The 20,336-nt window shown below is 36.0% G+C and overlaps 2 protein-coding genes across 2 annotated transcripts; one reads left to right on the top strand and one right to left on the bottom strand.

Moving 5' to 3' along the window:
• The first annotated feature begins 8,844 nt into the window (after positions 1 to 8,844).
• LOC113071464 (uncharacterized) lies at positions 8,845 to 10,584 on the top strand. Its single transcript, XM_026244820.1, has 6 exons — positions 8,845 to 8,894; positions 8,975 to 9,109; positions 9,206 to 9,331; positions 9,450 to 9,803; positions 9,931 to 10,041; positions 10,571 to 10,584. The coding sequence occupies exons 1-6, from the start codon at positions 8,849 to 8,851 to the stop codon at positions 10,582 to 10,584; spliced, it is 786 nt and encodes a 261-aa protein (XP_026100605.1). The 5' UTR covers positions 8,845 to 8,848.
• Positions 10,585 to 16,092: 5,508 nt separating this feature from the next.
• nitr7b (novel immune-type receptor 7b) lies at positions 16,093 to 18,207 on the bottom strand. The gene is made up of 6 exons (XM_026244819.1): positions 18,153 to 18,207; positions 17,263 to 17,619; positions 17,114 to 17,155; positions 16,836 to 16,973; positions 16,606 to 16,655; positions 16,093 to 16,470 (listed from the first exon to the last, which is right to left on the bottom strand). Exons 1-6 carry the CDS (start codon positions 18,193 to 18,195, stop codon positions 16,354 to 16,356), a joined length of 747 nt encoding a protein of 248 aa, XP_026100604.1. The 5' UTR covers positions 18,196 to 18,207; the 3' UTR covers positions 16,093 to 16,353.
• Positions 18,208 to 20,336: the final 2,129 nt, after the last annotated feature.

The raw sequence follows: 20,336 nt of genomic DNA, 5'->3' as shown, positions 1-20,336 counted from the left end.
TGATATTCTTTTGTAATTCTGAAAACAAGGTTAATGAACAGGTTGACAGTCTTTCTGAGTGATCATTACGCACTAGCTTGTTGCTCATCATGTGAGTAGAATTGTCTGACTTTAGCATAAAATGCCTCTCCTGTTACTGTTTTTCACAGTAGGGTGGACATATTGTAACAGTGGATGTAAAAACTAGATAAACAAGTGTTTACAGCATGTATTGGTGCTTATAATTAATTTATTATGCATTTTAACATTTTATCTGAAGAAGGGCTTTTTAAACTACAAGAAACACATATTGGTCCAGCTGAGGTTAATATTCTTTAATAATTTTTCATGAAATTCTTAACACATCCCAGAGTCAAATGTCTTCTGTGTTACAGGACATTCTCAACTCAATTAATAAACGTTTGGAATGCACAGTTATTGTAAAATGTACATTTTATAAGAGCTAAATGTCCCTCCCTTTACCCTGCAAATGTTTTTTAACAGAGTGTTTATTATCTTGAAAAAAGTTGCCGTATTTTGAGGCACAATGTAATTTCAACATTAACAAAAATTTTAATGGAATTTTAAATGTGAGGCACGTTTATTATGAGTGGCTTCCATGTATGACAGATAACGGAAGCGAGAGAAAAGTCTTTATTGTATTTGAAAAAAAGTATATTTTTTTCTTGCAAAAACATATGGATTCACTACAGAAGGCCTTTATTCAAAGCCACCCCCGACCCCCAGAACTGTGTGAGGCACATTTAATATGAATGTGCGCACTTAATTTGATGACTTCTGGACTGTTCGACTGCAACACCCCAAACACAAGCTAATTTAAATTTTTCGGTGAACTGACCCTTTAAACACAGTTTCTAATTAACAGAGCATTCAATCATAAACTTTCTTTGACCCTTAAGAGCACTGAGGGAAATTTTTTTGCTCTTTATAACATTTATGCAACTCGTTCTAACTCTTTTTAAATCATGGAAATGTAAACTTTTTTAAACAATTGTTGAAATATTTTATTAAATTAATGTTTTAAATATGATGTTATATATATGAAAACATGAATTCATGAATGAAAACAGATTATTGTTCATACATTTTCTGAATTTGTCAGGACGGAGAAAAGTCTAGTAAGACTGGATCTAACACTAGCTCAATACAATGCAATTAACAGTGATGTGTGGTTTAGCATAAGCAGAGTTTCACTTGTGTTTTGTTACATAGGGTCTGATGATCTGTGGATCACCGTGTGGCAGCATAAACTACATTAGGCTCCACATCCTTCAAAACTAAGAAGGAACTAAACTAATGTCATGTATAATCATAAGATTAAAAATTTAATGAAAAAGCAATGGCAAATTAATTGATATAAATGATTTTGTAGAACATTTACTATATTATGCTATATTGTATATAACGTGGTACAGTATAGTATAGTAGCTATACATAGTTATATATTACTGTTGCTGTTATTTATTTATTCAATTTATGGCAAACATTGTCATTCTGTTATTGTCCTACATTCTATAGCAAATATCACAAAGGTTTATTTACCTAATAAGAGCAGCAGTGGGTCTGTTGCAGAAAAATTAATGCTATGTAACAATCAGTTCAGCCTAACTCATGTCCACCGTCATCTCCCAGATGAAGGAAAGTTTTGAAGTAATCAACAGTTTAATGTTTAACAGTTTTAAAATGACTCATTATTGTATCCTAATTTAGTTACTTAGTGTTTGCTGTGGTCCTAATTTAGTTAGTGTTTGGTAACTACTTTGCATCAGCAACACTGACTCAATGACAAACAATTCATCCATAAGAAGACACTGATGGCCCCTTTATGCATAGCAACTAGTCTCTCTGACTAATTAATAATTTTATTTTCAATCATAAATATAATAATATATTATGTGTCAGGCAGTCATTCATGCAATGGTATGCAAAATCATGGTCCTACTAAACACCTTTAAATAAGGTTACATTTTCCGCAATTAAATAATTATTTCTCAGTCATTGGACACCTACAGCATTTGGAAGTTGAAAACAAACATTTTAGCATTACAACAAATATTAAATGATCAATATATTTCGATTTTAAATGTAGCCAGAAATGTAATCAGACAGTAGCAACAGAGTGTATCGGCTACGTTTGATAACCCTCGTTCCCTGAAGGAGGGAACGGAGACGCCACGTCGGTGACCGATGCAAAATGGGATATCGCTTTTGATAGACAAATCTACATCCAGTGTAAACTAAATGAGCCAATACACATTTCAATACACATTGCATACCAGGTTTTCACTGAGGAGCCGAGCCAGAGACCCGGCAGCTCAGCGTCGGTACAGCAACCATGGCGCCGGGCCGTGGGGTCTACCAACACGCCAAGGGTGCTGCCTCTTCCAGTGCCCTGTGCGAGCCGCCTGTGCCCCTATTAGGTATAGGCCGGGGCTCGGAACAAGTAGTTCCACTCACCAATCAAATCACTACCTCACTGGGTGAGATAGGATAACACTGGGAAAACATTCCCATTCCACTTGGAACAGGGACGCTGCGGAAGCCCCATCCCTCCCGAAGGAGGTCTCGGGGGCAAATACACATATAGCTTCCGTCTAGGAGTATATGGAGAAATTTGAGGTGATTAAAACCCTCTTGGGAAGGCAGAAGTCTGTCGGCGAAACATGGGCTCTAAGGCTATACCGTGGACTATATACATACGAGTACCACTTAGGTCTCAATATGGAACACAGCCTTCCATGGTTCTCACGGATTCATTATGAAGGCCTGGCGCCGGACATTCCGCTGTGTCCAGCTGCCTAGGGTGGTGGAGGATCTCAACATGGTCTACAGTACGGACACTCTGGAGCAGTTTAAGCAAGCAAACACTAACCGGGGCCTCTCAGTGCCACTATCCATTTGAGGTGAGAACACAGGAGGATACTGGCTCTACACGAAGGCTATAGAACCTAGCAAACGTGTTAGGGGTCGTCCAGCCTGCAGCTCCACAAATATCTGTCAGTGAGGCACCACGAGCCAATGCCCAGGAGGATGCAACACTTCTAGTTGAGTGAGCTCGCAACCTGAACGGGCAGGGCACACACTGAGCCTGATAAGCCAGGGCTATGGCATACACAATCCAGTGGGCCATCCTCTGCTTAGAGACGGCACTCCCCTTCTGCCGGCCTCTGTAACAGACAAAGAGTTGGTCTGAGGTCCTGAAGCTTTGTGATGGTCCGCAGATCCCTCCATCTTTGGGTCGCCTGTCTCAAGGCCACTTGCTCGTTCATTTACCACCAAGTTTGGCGGGGGCCTGGACAGGCGGGGCAGCCCACCCACGTCCGGCTCCATGGCGCTGCTTTGCTGGAGGCTGCTGCGGATGCTACTGCCACCACTTGTGACCATCAAATCACCCGTGCTACTGCCAGAAGTGGTTCTCGTCTGTCGGTTGCCAAAAGGTAGCGGAGCCTGGTTTGCAGCTCAGTGTGCTTGAGGCAGCGATTCTGACCATCACCCGGTGCCAGGTAACGACAGCATCCAGAAACGCACGGGTGAAACGACATCCTTATAAGGACGATCCATCGTCTTTATAAAGATGCACCCGTGGAGCTCTTTTAGAGGAAATTTGCTCTTAGGAAATGCCTTTTTAGTGCTGAGGCACACAGGGTAGATGGCCGCTTGCAACACGACCGGGGGTAGTGCAGCCTGAAGTGTGCAACCCACTCGACACTGGAAAGACCGCCGCTGTCTCGCCAACACAGGAAGCTTCCCAGAGCATGCTGAACTCGCAGTTCACCATAGACACAGTTGAGGTAAGCAGAACAATACTGTTGCTTGGCTTCGAATCGAAAAGCTGGTATGCATTGCACCCACTGCCTTCTTATACTCACGCTGTGATCAGCAGCAGCTGGATGCAATAATTGCATACCAATGTGGATTGGCTCAATTAGTTTACACTCAAAGTAGATTGGTCTATCGAAGCGATATCAAATTTTGCATCAGTCACAGACGTGGCGTTGAGCAGTAGTCCCCAACCCCCGGGTCATTTGCTACCAGGCCGCACAAGAAGGAATAAATAATTTACATTAAAGCTGCAGTTGGTAAATTTTGGTGCTCGCGTCTGGCGGAAGAACATTGTAGCCTGAGCAACTTCTCTCTGTTTACATCTATTGCGAGTCACGCAGGTACTGTGCTACTCTGCAGCATTGCTGACCCCAACCAGACTAAAATAGTCTGAATATAAACACTAATTATAGATGTACTATAGTGATTCAGGATAAGACAAAAACACGGTTTGGAAAATGGATTCATGATGTACTCGCTCATTATATATATTTTTTACATTTTCAGCACAAAACAACACTGTGGCACAGCCTTGCGCTGACTGGACCAGAAGAGCCGTGAGCAGTGGATTTTTGCAAAACAAATAACAGAGGTGCAGTGTTAATTTCGTTGACTAAATATTTTCGTCATTATTTTCGTCACGAATATATTTTTGCCGACGAAAACGAAACGAAAACTAAACTAGAAGGCACTGATGGAGACTAAAACTATGACTAAATTGATTGACATTATCGTCAACGAATAAAGGACGAGACGAAAATAGACTGTGACGAAAATCAAATCAGCAGACGGGAGAGATGCGAGGAATGAGCAAAAGAACCGGCAAAACAGAACAGACTGCATGAGAGAAGAGAACCAATCAGAGCCTGACTTATTGAGACGTGAAGCGAAGGTTTTCAGTTTTTAAATGAGTTCCCGGGAAGTCGGCATTCGAAGAGGTGATAGGGACTTTAAGCAACAGCTGGTGGAACGGCAACGGCATTCTGGCGTTGTATTGCGCCTGCGCGAATTTAACTGCTACTTTCTGACGTTCTAATTTAACGGTCTACTACGGGAGAACAGCTGATTTGCCGGAGTCGCTACAACGTGAGAGGTTAGGTAAATAAATGTTATGTTTTTAGACTTATTTACATCATACAATATTAAAAACTCCTCTTCTGACAAAAGATTGTCATTTAACGCCAAAAGCAATCCTTCTCTTGCTTTTTTAAATTATATATTTTTTTGGATCTCAATAAATGAATTAATGCTGCGTTGCGCTGTTCTGTTTTACCGTTGCTTAGTGACTTTTACGTTCTTGGCTACAGCGGTGTGACGGCAAACTTCCGGTCACTGTAGCCGTTCCATTCGCAGCTGTTGCTTAAAGTCCCTACTGTCTAAAAGAGCGACAAAATGTCCACAGCTCACTTCACGTTTGACGACGAACAAAAGAAAAACAAAGTGTAAAGCACGCAGAGCGCTCATTCGTGGCAAGAACACAACCAATTTGAAAAGACATTTACAGACGAGCCACCCGGACATTTTCTCAAATGTAATTTTACAACGATGTTCTTTTGTTTATTGAGCTAAGCAAAATTGGAATAGTGCAGTGCGTAGATGTTGTAGCATTAAATATTACGAACTGAAAAGTACTGTAAAATAGCCCCTTCTTCAAATTAGATGCGAGCACAATACTAATACGTAATATCATGATAAATACATTTGATTAATACTAATGTTTAGTATATTTTATAATGTTCTACTTGTTGACAATATCACAAATATTTCTATATTAGTCATGTGAAACATGAATGTTCACATCCTATCATTATAAATACAAATCTAGCAATATTGTAGTATTTAAAACATACAATATTGCTAGACAAATGAATACCTTATAAAATCTTGTTACTTTTTTTATCCACCTAGCTGCCAACTTATTAAATATTTACTTTAAATGTATGCACTTATTGTTCAGCTCAGCTGTAAGCTTTAAGGTCCTGGACCTAACTTTATTTTTCTTTTATTGATGGTCAATTGGCAGCTAGTTATTGTTTACATTATCATGACAGTGTTTGTTGCTGCATAAAAGCTTTTGAATCGAAATAAAGACACAGTTGTGTTGAAATAAAGTTGAATTGTGTTTTATATATTTTGGTTAAGTTTGTTTCCTATACCAGCTGTAAAAAATTGTCTAGTAAATCTGTTATTGATTTTAGTCTTATTTTAGTCGACTAAAATACCAAGCAATTTTAGTCGACTAAAATACCAAGCAATTTTAGTCGACTAAAATAAGACTAAAATTAAAACAAATCAGATGACTAAAACTTGACTAAAACTAAAAAGAATTATAGTCAAAAGACTAAGACTAAAACTAAATTAAAATTTCGTGTCAAAATTAACACTGCAGAGGTGGAGGTAGAAGTATGCTGAGCCATAACGACCTTTTATTTTGGAAAAAGGCCAGATGCTCTGTGTTATTTTCATGGATTTTATATTTGTTTTTGTGGTGAATCTTATTTTTTAGGCATGTTTAAATGTCACCATAGTGACCATAATCAGTGAAAAAAAGTGGGTTAGGGGGCAGAGAGGATTTTATTCATGTTATGTTGTTGGCACGATGTTAAAAGGACGCTGCTAAATAAAGTTTTATACGAATACACAATGGATTCATATGTATTATTATATTTACAATATACCACAGTTTTTATGCCAGTCGTATCATTTTATTTTGTATTTATCCATCACACCATAAAGCCCGGTCTGTGAAAATTTTGTCTGATATTAAATCGGTCCTTGGTGCTAAAAAGGTTGGGGACCATTGGCGTAGAGAGTGATTATTATCCCAACTCCAACCACTGAATCTATTGAAAGCCATATAAGTATAGAGGACACATATATAATTATAATAAGTGCAATTGTGCCAAGCGCAACAAATTCTAATACTCATTCAGCCATGCTCCCTTTTCCACTCCACCATTTTAATAGTTTCTGCACACTAAAAGCAGCATGGATATACAGGTGCATCTCAATACATTGGAATGTCATGAAAACTTCAATTATTTCTGTAATTCAACTCAAACTGTGAAACTTGTGTACTTAATAAAATCAATGCACACATACTGAAGTAGTTTACATATTTTGTTCTTTTAATTATTTTACATTAAAAAAAAAAAAAAAAATACACTCTCACAACAAATTTGAATACTTCATAAGACAAATAAAAATGTATTTTAGTGAATTGCTGGACAGTATGTCCATTTACTGTACATGCACTCAATACTTGGTAGGGGCTTATTTTGCTTTAATTACTGCCTCAATTTGTAGTTACATGGAGGTGATCAGTTTGTCGCACTTCTGAGGTGGTGTGGAAGCCCAGGTTTCTTTGACAGTGGCCTTCAGTTCATCTGCATTTTTAGGTCTCTTGTTTCTCATTTTCCTCTTGACAATACCACATAGATTATCCACCCTTCCTCCAAACTCTAAGACCTCTTGATGCTTTGACCCCAGCCTCCTTCCATTCCTTGTGAAATTAACTCAAATTCTTTAATCAATTTCGCTTGACAATCCTCATAAGGCTGCGGTTCTCTCGGTTGATTGTGCATCTTTTTCTTCCACACTTTTTCCTTCCACTCAACTTTCTGTTAACACTCTTCGATACAGCACTCTGTGAACAGCTAGCTTCTTTGGCAATTAATGTTTGTGGCTTACCCTCCATGTGAAGTGTATCAGTAACTGTTAGATCAGCAGTCTTCCCCAAGATTGTGTAACCTAGTGAACCAAACTGAGAGACCATTTTGAAGGCTCCAGAAACTTTGTCTGTTTCTCTCTTATTCCGAGGTCACAGTAGCCACCAGATCCACTCTGTATCCAGATCAGAGGGTCACTGCACTCACCCGGATCCATTATGTATCCAGACCAGATGGTGGATCAGCACCTAGAAAGGACCTCTACTGCCCTGAAAGACAGCGGAGACCAGGACAACTAGAGGCCCAGATACAGATCCCCTGTAAAGACCTTGTCTCAGAGGACCACCAGGACAAGACCACAGAAAACAGATGATTCTTCTGCACAATCTGACTTTGCTGCAGCCTGGAATTGAACTACTGGTTTTGTCTGGTCAGAGGAGAACTGGCCCCCCAACTGAGACGGGTTTCTCACAAGGTTTTTTTCTCCATTCTGTCACCAGTGGAGTTTCGGTTCCTTGCCGCTGTCGCCTCTGGCTTGCTTAGTTGGGGTCACTTCATCTATAGCGATTTCGTTGATTGCAAATAAATGCACAGACACTATTTAACTGAACAGAGATGACATCACTGAATTCAATGATGAATTGCCTTTAACTATCATATTGCATTATTGACACACTGTTTTCCTAATGAATGTTGCTTTGATGCAATGTATTTTGTTTAAAGCGCTTTATAAATAAAGGTGACTTGACTTGACTGCTGTGGTCAGGTACAGTAAACAAGTACAACCAACTCCAAGGAAGCCCGGGGTATCAATAAACCAACATAAATTATGCTGTATTGAGTCACTCATACAGCTAAATGTGACTTTATTGAGTGTGTTTTTTGTTTGTTTTGTTTTTTGCTTGTGCCAATTCTTACTGCTATCCCCATACTGGTGTGTGTAAAGACACAATCATGAAAATGACTCATGGCAGTATATAGTTCTGCCCCTTTCTCTAAAACAACCAGTCAAACGTCAAAGTGTCAAAGTGTTTGATCTTTGAAAATGGTGGTGTATAAAAGAGGAAGCATCTGAACACAACGGACACTGTCCACCACATAACCAGTTTATTTCAAACTGTGAAATGAAAATATTTAGAATTTATTGTGCAGTTGTAATCTGATCTCTTTTTTTATTTACTTCCATGAGCCAAATTTCTTTTTAGAGGATTATATTAGCTAATAATCTTTCTTGGAAAGTAAGTATTTCCTCTGAGCTTCATCAATTTATATTAATAATTTTAAGTTCTCTTAATCATTCCAAAAAATTTTTTGCAGTTTATATTTCTCTTTTAGATTAAATTGCCAAGTTCTGCAGAATGAAGTTCAGAGTATTGTTTTTCGTTTCTCTCTCCATGTTTGCATGTAAGTTTGACTAGTATCTTGATTGTTGAGCATTCATTTTCATATAAGATTTCCTTATCATATTACTTATTTGTTTTTAGGTGGCACATGTCAGATAAAGGGTGTCATTCACCAGTATCCTTTTGTAGTTGCTGAACTTGGGAGCAGTGTGATTTTACCATGCTCTTATTCATTTGACATGATACACACTGTTTCATGGTTTAAACAGACTGTTGGCAAAAAACCTCTTCTTATTGCATATTCAAATCATCTCTCAGGAGGTTTTATATATCAAAATGGATTTGACAAAGTCGAACGGTATTCTTTTGAAGTTGGAACTAACTTTTTCAATATGAGCATCATTAACCTGAAGGAAAATGATTTTGCAAACTACTATTGTGCTGTGACCTTCATCAGCACAATTGAGTTTGGAGAAGGGACGATTTTGCTACACAGTGGTGAGACTTCTTTTAAACGAGCTGTTTTGTGAGAACTTTCACTGCTGTCACTCCTGTATTAATAAACTAAAATTGTATTAGTAGAAAATAACATCATCTTGATGGATTTCTTTTAAAGGTAAAGATTCTGCCAGTGAGGCCACAGTTCTCCAGCGGCCTGTATTTGACAGACTTCATCCAGGAGATTCAGTGTCTCTGCAGTGTTCGGTCATCAGTCAGATCTGTGAAGGAGAATACAGCGTCTACTGGTTCAGACATTCGTCAGAACATTCTCATCCAGGACTCATTTACACTCATGATAACAGGAGTGATCAGTGTATGGAGAGATCAGAGAATGGCTCTTCTACCCAGAGCTGTGTCTATAGTCTCTCTCAGACTGAACTCAGATCATCTGATGCTGGGATTTATTACTGCGCTATTGCCACATGTGGGAAGATACACTTTGGAAATGGAACTAAATTAATTGTTGAAGGTAATACTTGATTTTCTAGAAAAAAAAAAAAATTAGTACTGCAATTTCTTTGGTCATAAGTTGAATGCGACATATTTTATGTATTTATTGTAGCACATTAAATCTCACATCTATGTGACTATTTCAGATTTACAGTTCACGTGGAACCCAATTACTGTAATTCTGGCAACACTGAACATCATGACCATGATTGTGATTACAATTCTGCTGATAGTGATTCAAAAGATCCACATTAGAGGTATACAGTAGTTGTGCTTCTTTGTCTCTATGTATACTTTATATCTAGTATAATATAATATCTTTATATCTTATAACTAGCTTCATCTTTTCACAGAGCCATATATATCATCATATTTTTAACCATAAATTTTATTTGTATTTATTAAGATACTTTGAATCATCCCAATAATCAATGGAAGCAGGTAACTGCCTTTTCTATTCTCAGAATTTAAAAACAGAAAGTGATTAAAATACAAAAATGATAAAACTACATCTACTGTAAATGAGGTTAGGTTTTAATTTTTAACTATGCAATACTAAATTACTTCAGCTTCCAGGATGGTGATGTATTGAACAAAGTATCATAGTGAAACATTCAAATATTATATTCAGTTACTGTAGTGAATATTTTTTCTTTCTAGAAGTTATATTGCTTGTAGTGACTGAATTAACTTTACAAAAAACTGTGACTTTTTATAGTAGATTAAACAGCAAATTTGTAGCAGAATACAAAATTTTGATTTTATTTTCTATTTTTCTCTTGGCAGATTGTGGATACTGATGCCTTAAACCAAGAAGAGACAAGAATCATTTATAACCAGTTCATCAAGCACTAGTTGATAGCAGGGCTTAAAAAAACTAAAACAAGAATCCATATTTTAACATTTCTGTATTCCCCTGAATAATCATCAACAGTTTGCCTAGAAAAATACCGGTTAATAATGTTATTTTAGCTTTACAACTTTTTCTTTGTCTGTAATAATAATAATAGCCAAAGTGTTATGCTAATAACAAAGTACAGCACTTTCTACTCAAACCAGAGAGAGAGAGAGAGAAGAAAGGAATGTAAATGTTTGCTGCATTGTAAAAAAAAAAAAAAAGCTATTCATATATAATTGCATTTTGTGAGAGAGAAAAAGTCGCTATAGGCTCACATCACATTTTATTATTAGGCTACATTCAGAAATAATGTTAAAATTTCAGTTAACATTCTTAAGTGGCTTTGGATAACAGCATTTGCTAAATAAATGAATGAAAATGCAGTTTCACAGGTTAAATTATGTTATTATTCTCCTGCTTTTGAAGTATTTGTTAACATTTGCAATTATGCCGTGTTTTGTTTTTTTTTGTTTTTTTGGTACATAAAATTGCATTATTTAACAAGTTTAGTTGCATGATTTCTGTCTTTGCTGCTGTTGTTGTTGTTGTGTGTGTGTGTGTGTGGTTCAGGTATTCCTTGCATCAGGGTTGTCCAATCCTCCTCCTGTGGGCCACTGTCCTGCAGAGTTAAGCTCCAACTTTCCTCAACACACCTTCCTGATAGTAGTATGCCCAGTATTAGACCTTTATTAACTGTTTCAGGTGCATTTATTTGTGGTTGTATGTAAACTCTGCAGGAATGTGGGCCTCCAAGAACAGGATTGGACACCCTTGCCCTACATAATGGAGACAAAATGTTCCCACAAAGATCCAGAATCCTTGTACATTTTTTTTTTGTTTTCATGAGAAAATCAGCTTGTAAATAATGCTAAATTAAGTTTTTTGAAAAATCACAAAATTCTGAAAGTTTTGTGCAAGATTTAGGTGAAGGGGATAGAAAATACTGTTTGTACAGTATAAACAATTATGTCTATGGAATATCACCATAAAACTTTGGAAACTCACTAGCGTCCGCAAATATGTTTGAGTTGTTAAAAGGAGACTCTGAGTGCTTACATTTTAGTTTTAGTTTCTCAGCACAAATTATTGATAAGATAAGCATTATCAAATCTTTACCCAGAGCAGAGAAATGACCCATAACCAGGGCCCACAAGGTTCAAAGATAGTTTATTATTGAATGTTATGTTGATTAGAAAATGTATTTAAATTGTTTTGATTTTGCCATTTCTAGGGATTTAAATGTAAAAGTATAAAAAACGTTCTAATACATTGTATAGAACTGTGGTTATAATATCGTAATAACATTGCCCTGTGATTGTGTGAGAGAATGCACGTGGCGTGGTAGCAGTCGGAGTAACTTCTGAGTTACCTACCACTACATTGTCCTTTCGGGATGTGCTTCCCAGTTTCTTTGGTTTATGTAAGGTTGATATGTAACATTTGGAATTGTTTTTCTATGCATGCTGACATATTCATGCCTTAAGGATCTGCTGATGTATAGGTTTAATAAGAAAATGTTTTGGGTTTTTTTAGCCCCCTGTTCATAAAGATGTGTTTTGTCTTGTTCATGATACATATATTTTGTATTGTGCCTCATTTCAAGGATTTTGTTGTAGATATGATTTTCTTGATGGATAAGGGAGTATTATGTAGGTATTGAAATTTTAAAGAAAAATAAATAATGTTCTAATTACATTGTATAGTGATTATAATATCGAGAACAGTGCCCCGTGATTGAGATCATGTGAGAGAATGTATGTGGTAGCAGAGGGGGGAGAGGAGATGCACACACTGTAATCTGCAGTGGCAATATTATATTATATTCACCTCTGAATGTTCAGTAAACAAGTGTTGTGTTCACCAGAGCTTCTCATCTGTGATAAACTGATGCACCAAACGAAGCCAAGAACACATGAGACGGTTGGCCTACACACACTGCACCATTACAATGTGTGTGGGGGTGTGTGTACTGGTTTCCCCACGTTATCCAAATGTCCCCACAAGTATAATAATACTATTACATTTTGACCTTGGGATGTTTATTCTGCTACGAATTGATGGCCGTCATATAAGTAGATTTTAACCATGCTAATGCACTTCCATTAATGCCAACAAAGTTTTCTAGTCTATGCAAAAGAATGGTGTGATCGAATGCAGCACTAAGATCCAATAGCACTAATAGAAAGATACAACCACGATCAGATGATAAGAGCAGATCATTTGTATCTCTAAGGAGAGCAGTCTCAGTACTATAATATGATATGGTATAAATCCTGACTGGAAATCCTCACAGATACTGGTTTTCTCTAAGAAGAAACATAATTGTGAGGATAATGCCTTTTCTAGTATCTTGGAGAAAAACGGGAGATTCAAGATCGGTCTATAATTAATTAGTTCTTTGGGGTCAAGTTGTGTTTTTTTCATGATAGGCTTAATAACAGCCAGTTGGAAGGTTTTGGAGACATATCCAAATGACAATTTGTAATTGATAATAGTCAGAAGGGGATCTATGACTTCTGGAAGCACCTCTTTTAGGAGCTTAGATGGAAGAGGGTCTAACACACAGTACGTGTTGTTTGTTTAGTTGATTTAACAAGTTTATACAATTCTTCCTCTCCAATAGTAGAGAATGAGTTGAATCGTTCCTCAGGGGTCTGATACGATACTGTAGCTGACGGCTGCATGGTTACAATTTTATCTCTAATAGTATTGATCTTAGAAGTAAAGTAGTTGTTAAAATCATTACTGTTGTGATGTTGGGAAATGTCAACACTTGTTTATGCTTTATTTTTTCATTAATTTAGCCACAGTATTGAAGAACTACCTGGGTTAATGTTTGTTTTCTTCTAAAAGAGACAAAAAGTAATCAGATCTAGCAGTTTTTAATGCTTTTCTGTAGGATAGGTGACTTTCCTGCCAAGCAATACGGAATGCCTCTAATTTTGTTTTCCTCCAGCTGCGCTCCATTTTTCGGGCTGCTCTCTTTAGGGTGCGAGTATGCTCAGTATACCATGGTGTCAGACTGTTTTCCTTAACATTCCTTAAGTCTCAAGCATCTGTATTTAAAATGCTAGAAAAATGAAAGTCCATAGTTTCTGTTACATCATCAAGTTGTTCTGAGGTTTTGCATATGCTAAGGAATTGGGATACATCAGGAAGATTGAAGTGAGAAGTGATGGTTCTACCAAGAAGTATTTACAGTTTTAGCTATATGAAGTTTGCACAAAACTAAATAATGATCTGAAATATCATCACTTGGCTGCATAATTTCAACACCATCAACATCAATTCCAAGTGACAGTATTAAATCTAGAGTATGATTTCGACAATGAGTAGGTCCTGAGACGTGTTGTCTAACCCCAATAGAGTTCAGAATGTCTATAAATGCTTATACTTGAAGCCTGCCCTTTTAGAAATCCTGAAAACATTGTTATAAATTGAAGCTACACCTCCCCCTTTACCTTTTGTACGTGGCTAATGTTTATAACAGTAATTCTGGGGGTGGGGGGTGGGATGACTCATTTAAAATAATGTAATCATCAGGTTTTAGCCAGGTTTCTGTCAAACAGAGCAAATCTAGATTCTAGATAAATCTAGAAGTGCTTTCGTGGATAAGAACCTGATATTCAATAAGCCAAGCTTTATTGTTTGTTTATCCGTATTGCATCTAAATTGTTACTCTTAAATTGGACGTTTATTTTGTATTTTCTAGTTTGGGGAACAGACACAGTCTATATAGCATGATATCTAGGTGAAAGAGTCTATGTGTGCTGAGAATTAACTGACCTCTGTGACGGGAGGCAGCTAGCAGACGGTCGGTTTAGCCAGTCTTTCTGCTTCCTGACCTGGGCCCCAGTTAGTCAAGTATAAAACTAAGACCATGTGCCATATTTCTAGAGAGAAGAGCGGTGTCACCCCAGGAGGGATGAAGACCATCTCTTTTCAACAGGTCAGGTCTGCCCCAAAAGCTCGTCCGATTGTCTATGAAAACTATGTTTTTCTGTGGGCACCACTTAGACATCCAGCCATTGAGTGATGACAATCTGCTATGCATCTCATCAACATGGTAAGCAGGGAGGGGACCAGAGCATATTATAGTGTAGGTAATTAAATGGTAAAATTAAATAATTTAAAATGGGGCCAAAATTCCATTACAATGTCTTGTTATTATAAAAGAAATGTGTTGATACGTTTTTTTAACATAATGTCACTTATGAACACTGTGTTAAAATACATCCCCAGGGAAAAGGGTGGAGACGGGGGTGGGGGGCTGGGGGAATGTAAATATTACAATAACTGTTCACTCAAAACACTTATGAATTGAGATTTCCAGTAACAGGGTGGGAATATGACCCTTGCATGTGTGAAGAATTTTATAAAAAAATATATATATATATTGACTGAATTAATGAATAATCTGAGCTGGATGAATATATTTCTCTTGTAGTTTAACTAGCCCTTCTTCAGATATATTGTTTAAATCGTGGAAATGTAAACTTTTTTGATAGAATGTTGCCAAGTTGAAATGGAACAGAATAGTAAGAATGACCCTAATGCTTTGCACTTAACTGTGTTAAACCAAAGTGTCATTTGAGTCTAGAGTTTGATATGGTGAGTATAATAGTCTATGAATGATATGTGGTTTATGGAACATAGTTAGTAGGTCGACTTATTGCATTAGTTGTGATTGTATATTGAAGGCAATAGCTTTCTTTCTCTGTGTTTGACTAAATCAGGTAAAATAAAGATCAGCTTTTATTATTATTATTATTATTATTATTAAAATAGCTTAATTGACTGTACATATAATAATAATAATAATAATAATAATAATAATTATGTATATAACTTACCTTGACAGCTCTCACAACCGAAACAGCAGTTTAGATCCCGCAAAATGTATCTGAATGCAGCATGCCTGTCAGTCATGGTAACATGAGATACTGTTTGGTGTTTTGCCCCATTTCTTTTCCTGTTTGTCCTTATTTGGTCATGTTCCTTTCCTCGTTTAGTTTGATTATTAGTTGATTCCCTGCACCTGTCTATCCTTCGTCAAGTCTAGTGTATAATGAATAGTCTGCCTCATGTTTCTTTGTCGGGTCTACTAAGTTGTGTTTGTGTTTTGCTCCTTATCCCTGAGTTGGATTTACCCTTTTTTCAGATATAATAAAGACTATTTCATGTATACCATGGTTCCGTGTTATCTATCTTTTTTATCAGTATTTGTAACCTTCATGGCATTACACCATATCACCATCTGCAGATCTGAAGTTTTTCCACACAGACAGTTCAGATCATTCTGCAATGAGTACCTAATGCCAACTTAATACTGGAAAGGTGACACAGAGGATGCATCTGAAGCAGCAACAGCTACATTTACACAGACTGTTTAATGTTGTAGAGGTGCCATAAATGCATTTAAACAGGATTTACAATTGTTGAAATACTTGATGAAATTAATGTTTTAAATATGTTAGAATTATGAAAACATGAATTCATGAATAAAAATGTATCCTCTTTCAAAAATTGTCTGAATTTATCAGGACGGAGAAAAGTCTAGTAAGACTGGATCTAACACCAGTGCAATACAATGCAGTTAACAGTGATGTATGGTTTAGCATAAGCAGTGTTTCACTTGTGTTTTGTTACATAGGGTCTGAAGATCTGTGGATCACCGTGTGGCAGCATAAACTACATTAGGCTCCACATCTTTCAATCTTCTTACTGGTCTTCTGTTCTTCTTCTTGTTTAAACTTAGAGCTGCATAGTTCACGTCTGCATCTTGTGCCTGTATATAATACAGTATATATACCAATAAAAAAATGCTCATGCATTTTTTCTATATTTATATTTATATGGGCCCATCATTTACCATTTGTGAATCTCAGCAAGTTAAAAATTATTTTTTTATAATATACTGTACCTGCTCCAACTGTTGGTTCATCTCGTCACTGTTTTCATGGCGCTGGGCATCTAAACAAAAAAAGACAGTCATCATTATTATTTGCTGTCCTAAGACAGTAGTTATCAGTTTATAGAAATATTGTATCATCATTATTAATCCCAGAATTGCAGAAAAAAAAAAAATCTAATAGTATACTAGTATACTAGTGTATTTACTATTCTATATGTGGTAGTGCATTGTTCACATGCCTCCTTTCTGCTTGTTTCTTTTCTTAAACCTGATGAAAATTACAATCGGTAAAACAGTGGAAAGCAAAACCAAGCCGCTTAAGATCAGTGTCAGGGTATAATATACATGGCAGGATCTCACACTTTCTTCAGCCGCCCCTGTTAAAACCATTCAAAAGAAAAAGAAGAAGAAGAAGAAAACAGATAATGGGAAAAACAAAGAGAACAAGATCATTGTAAGTTAGAAATAAAAAACGCAATGAATGAGTGCCAAATAGTTTAAAATGTATGACACATACCACAATCCACAGTTGCAATATCCTCTTCAGAATGATTAGTCTCTTTAAAGATAAAATAGAATGCAAAGTAATTAATGGTAACTGAATAGTAACTACACGGAATATGAAAAATTATAAAAGATACTGAGGGAATGAAGTTTAAAAATTACCATTTACTACCACTAACTGTGTTTTGTCGTGAAACATCATGTGGTTTGTCAAAAAGCTTCCACAGTAAAAAATTCCAGAGTCAGAGATGTCCACTTTTACAATCTTCAAGGAAGAAAATGTTCTGTTCACTGACATCTCTATGTGATTCTTGTTAAATCCATTCAAATATATGGAGTCTGGTGGTTTGTCACTCACATATTGAGTAGCAATGCAAAGCGGGAGAGAATCATTTGTCTTCTTGAACCAGGCTATGTAGCTGGGCTCTTTCAAGATGTTTGAACACAAAAGAGTGACAGTCGTTCCAATGTTCACAGTTTTCACTAAAGTTAAAGATGCTTGTTTTACAAAGATGATACCTAAAAAATAAATAATGTTATGAGGAAAAAAGTGAAACACATCAATTCAGATTCAGAAGAAAGCTGCACTAAACGCATTGTGTTGGACCATGTCCGAAATAACTGTGCACGGCACATTGTTACAAAGTAATTTCTATGATTTATTACACTATTTTCTGTGGAACTCAAAACACTATATTATGAAGACTGTTGGTGTCCAAACAACATTAGAGTTCCTTGAAAGATTGTATGGAGAAAAAAAAAACTTACATAATCATATTTTTGAATGAACTGTCCCATTAAAACTGAGAATGAACTACATGAAAGTGATGTAGAATCATAAGATTAAAAATTAAATGACAAAACAATGGCAAATTAAATGATAAGAACAGATTTTGTAGAAAATGTACTATATTATATTGTATGTAACACTTGGAACAATATATTACAGTAGCTATACATTGTTTATATGTATATTTGTTCAATTCATGGCAAACATTGTCATTCTGTCATTATCCCGCATTCTATAGCAAACATCACAAAAGTTTATTTACCTATCAAAAAGAGCATCAGAGGATGTGTTGCAGACAAATTCATGTTTACATTCCAGTCAAATCAGCTCAACTGAGAAGAATCGATATCAGCTTTATTTATTTGAAGGGGGTGTGGCTTTACACTGTACATGTGCCCATCTGTTTTAAAGCAGACTATAATATGCACTGTACAGAAGGGTCATCTAAAATTTGTGTAAATTTAGTAATAATAATAATAATAATAATAATAATAAAATAATGCTAATAAGTTCAGATCATATAGATCTTGAATTCTCTATTTATTCCTTCGTCATAGATAATTTTTCATAGATTATTATATATATATATATATATATAAAACTTCTGATGTATGTCTATAGACCTAGTTATTATTACATTACAGTACATTATGTATTATCTTCTAAAATCAGTTCAAATGTCAAAATAATATAATTACTTGTAAAACAAACAAACAAACAAGCAAATAACTAGTTAGTTGTTATTCAGTTTAAAATATAACATTACATCCAAATGTAGAAACTTAATGGCAGACTCTGATGCATCGTTACATTGCCAAATCTTGAGAAAGTCTTAAAACATTCACAAAACTAAAGGTAAAGGTCAACCAATAGGTGGAGACATTGCTGTCATAGAAACTTTTTTTTTTTGTATGTTTGAAATGTTGTGGGCCATCAGATTCGGCAAGCTGGTAGCTCTACATAAACAGCACATTTTCAAAAAGATAAAGAAGGTTTTATTATTACTATTATTAATATAATATATTTAACATAAATTATGAAACCCATAATGAGTAGTGCAATAGCTGTAAGTAAAATATATATGTAGGCTACTAGCTAAATGACAACATTGCGAAGATGCATGTACATACATCATTAGATAAGTTGCATGTATAGTTTTTTCTTCTTCTTTTTTCTTTTTTTTCTTTTTTTAGAGAGCATTTTGATTGTAGACCAACCACACCACAAACCGCGTGACTGTGTTTAAACAAAAGCAGCCTCTCATCATAAAGTGGCAAACAAAGAATCATCATTTCCTGTAGGGAGTGACAGGAAATAACAGTTCAGTGCAGAACGAGTCCTGGTGAGGTGAACTTCAGCAGACCAACACACAAAGATTGAGCTTTAGTTGGTTTTAGGTTTCATTAGTTGTTTAATTTCATTATATACCACTACATTAGCAAAAACTGTTATTCTGTATAAAATACTGTAAATCTACACAGCACCTAAATTATGACTGAATATTTTATAACGTGTGTAGGAAACTGCAATTACATTATTTTTTTTTGTTCTTAATTCAGATGAATTCTTTGGTCATCAGCTTCAGTGTGTAATGCATACACTAAGCTTAAGTGTAACAATTGAACATAAATATAAGATTTAGGTCTGTGTCTATTGTTTCCACTCACAAAACTGAGATCACACTCACTTCATTAGATGTAAACCACATAAACAGTGATTGTGACACATTTATTTCCAAAAACATTTTTTTTAAATAAGCGAAAAGCATATATCTTGCGATCTGTAATTGGTCACTATTTATAAAAAGTCCACTGTTTAATATCTTTTAAATTCACATTTAAATTGTAACATGAATATTTAAATATTCCAGTGACCTCTCAATTATAAGAAAATCATTAGGTGCGTGCATAATAATTATAAATGGAAAATGTATTTAGTTGTAGTAAGTAGTTTTTTTTCTGTTGTCTGATGCTGGTAAAAGCAGCAGCATGATACTTATACACTTGTTTTAGACTATGAGCCCAGACCAAAAAAAAAATTGCAATCACCTAGTAAGACCGAGAATGGAAAGAATGAGATAGCCCCCATCAGTGCTCTCACCTCTGCAGCTGTAACTTTCCATTGAAACACTTATGATTAAAGTGTGAGAGTGGCTGACTAAACTGCAACTCAGTGAAGCTTGACCTCATGTTTTAGGCTGATGGCATTAAATAAAGGCCTACAGTGTATTGTAACAATTTCATTTTTCCACAAATACTACTGTATAATGTGCCGAGTCGGCTGCCTTTTTTGACTTTTGATCGATCACAAGTGTAACGCATATGAGTTGTATTGGTGCTGCTGTTTTGTGTCTTTCTCTTTTTTGATGTTGTTCTCTTTCTTGCTATTCTTCTCTCCTGTCCTGTTTCTTGCAGTTTGCCCCGCCTTAATTGGACATGCCACCAGC

The sequence above is a fragment of the Carassius auratus genome, unplaced genomic scaffold (genome assembly GCF_003368295.1).
Source record: "Carassius auratus strain Wakin unplaced genomic scaffold, ASM336829v1 scaf_tig00007368, whole genome shotgun sequence".
In the NCBI taxonomy this organism is placed as follows: domain Eukaryota; kingdom Metazoa; phylum Chordata; class Actinopteri; order Cypriniformes; family Cyprinidae; genus Carassius; species Carassius auratus.
This window is presented reverse-complemented; position numbering and strand designations above follow the sequence as displayed.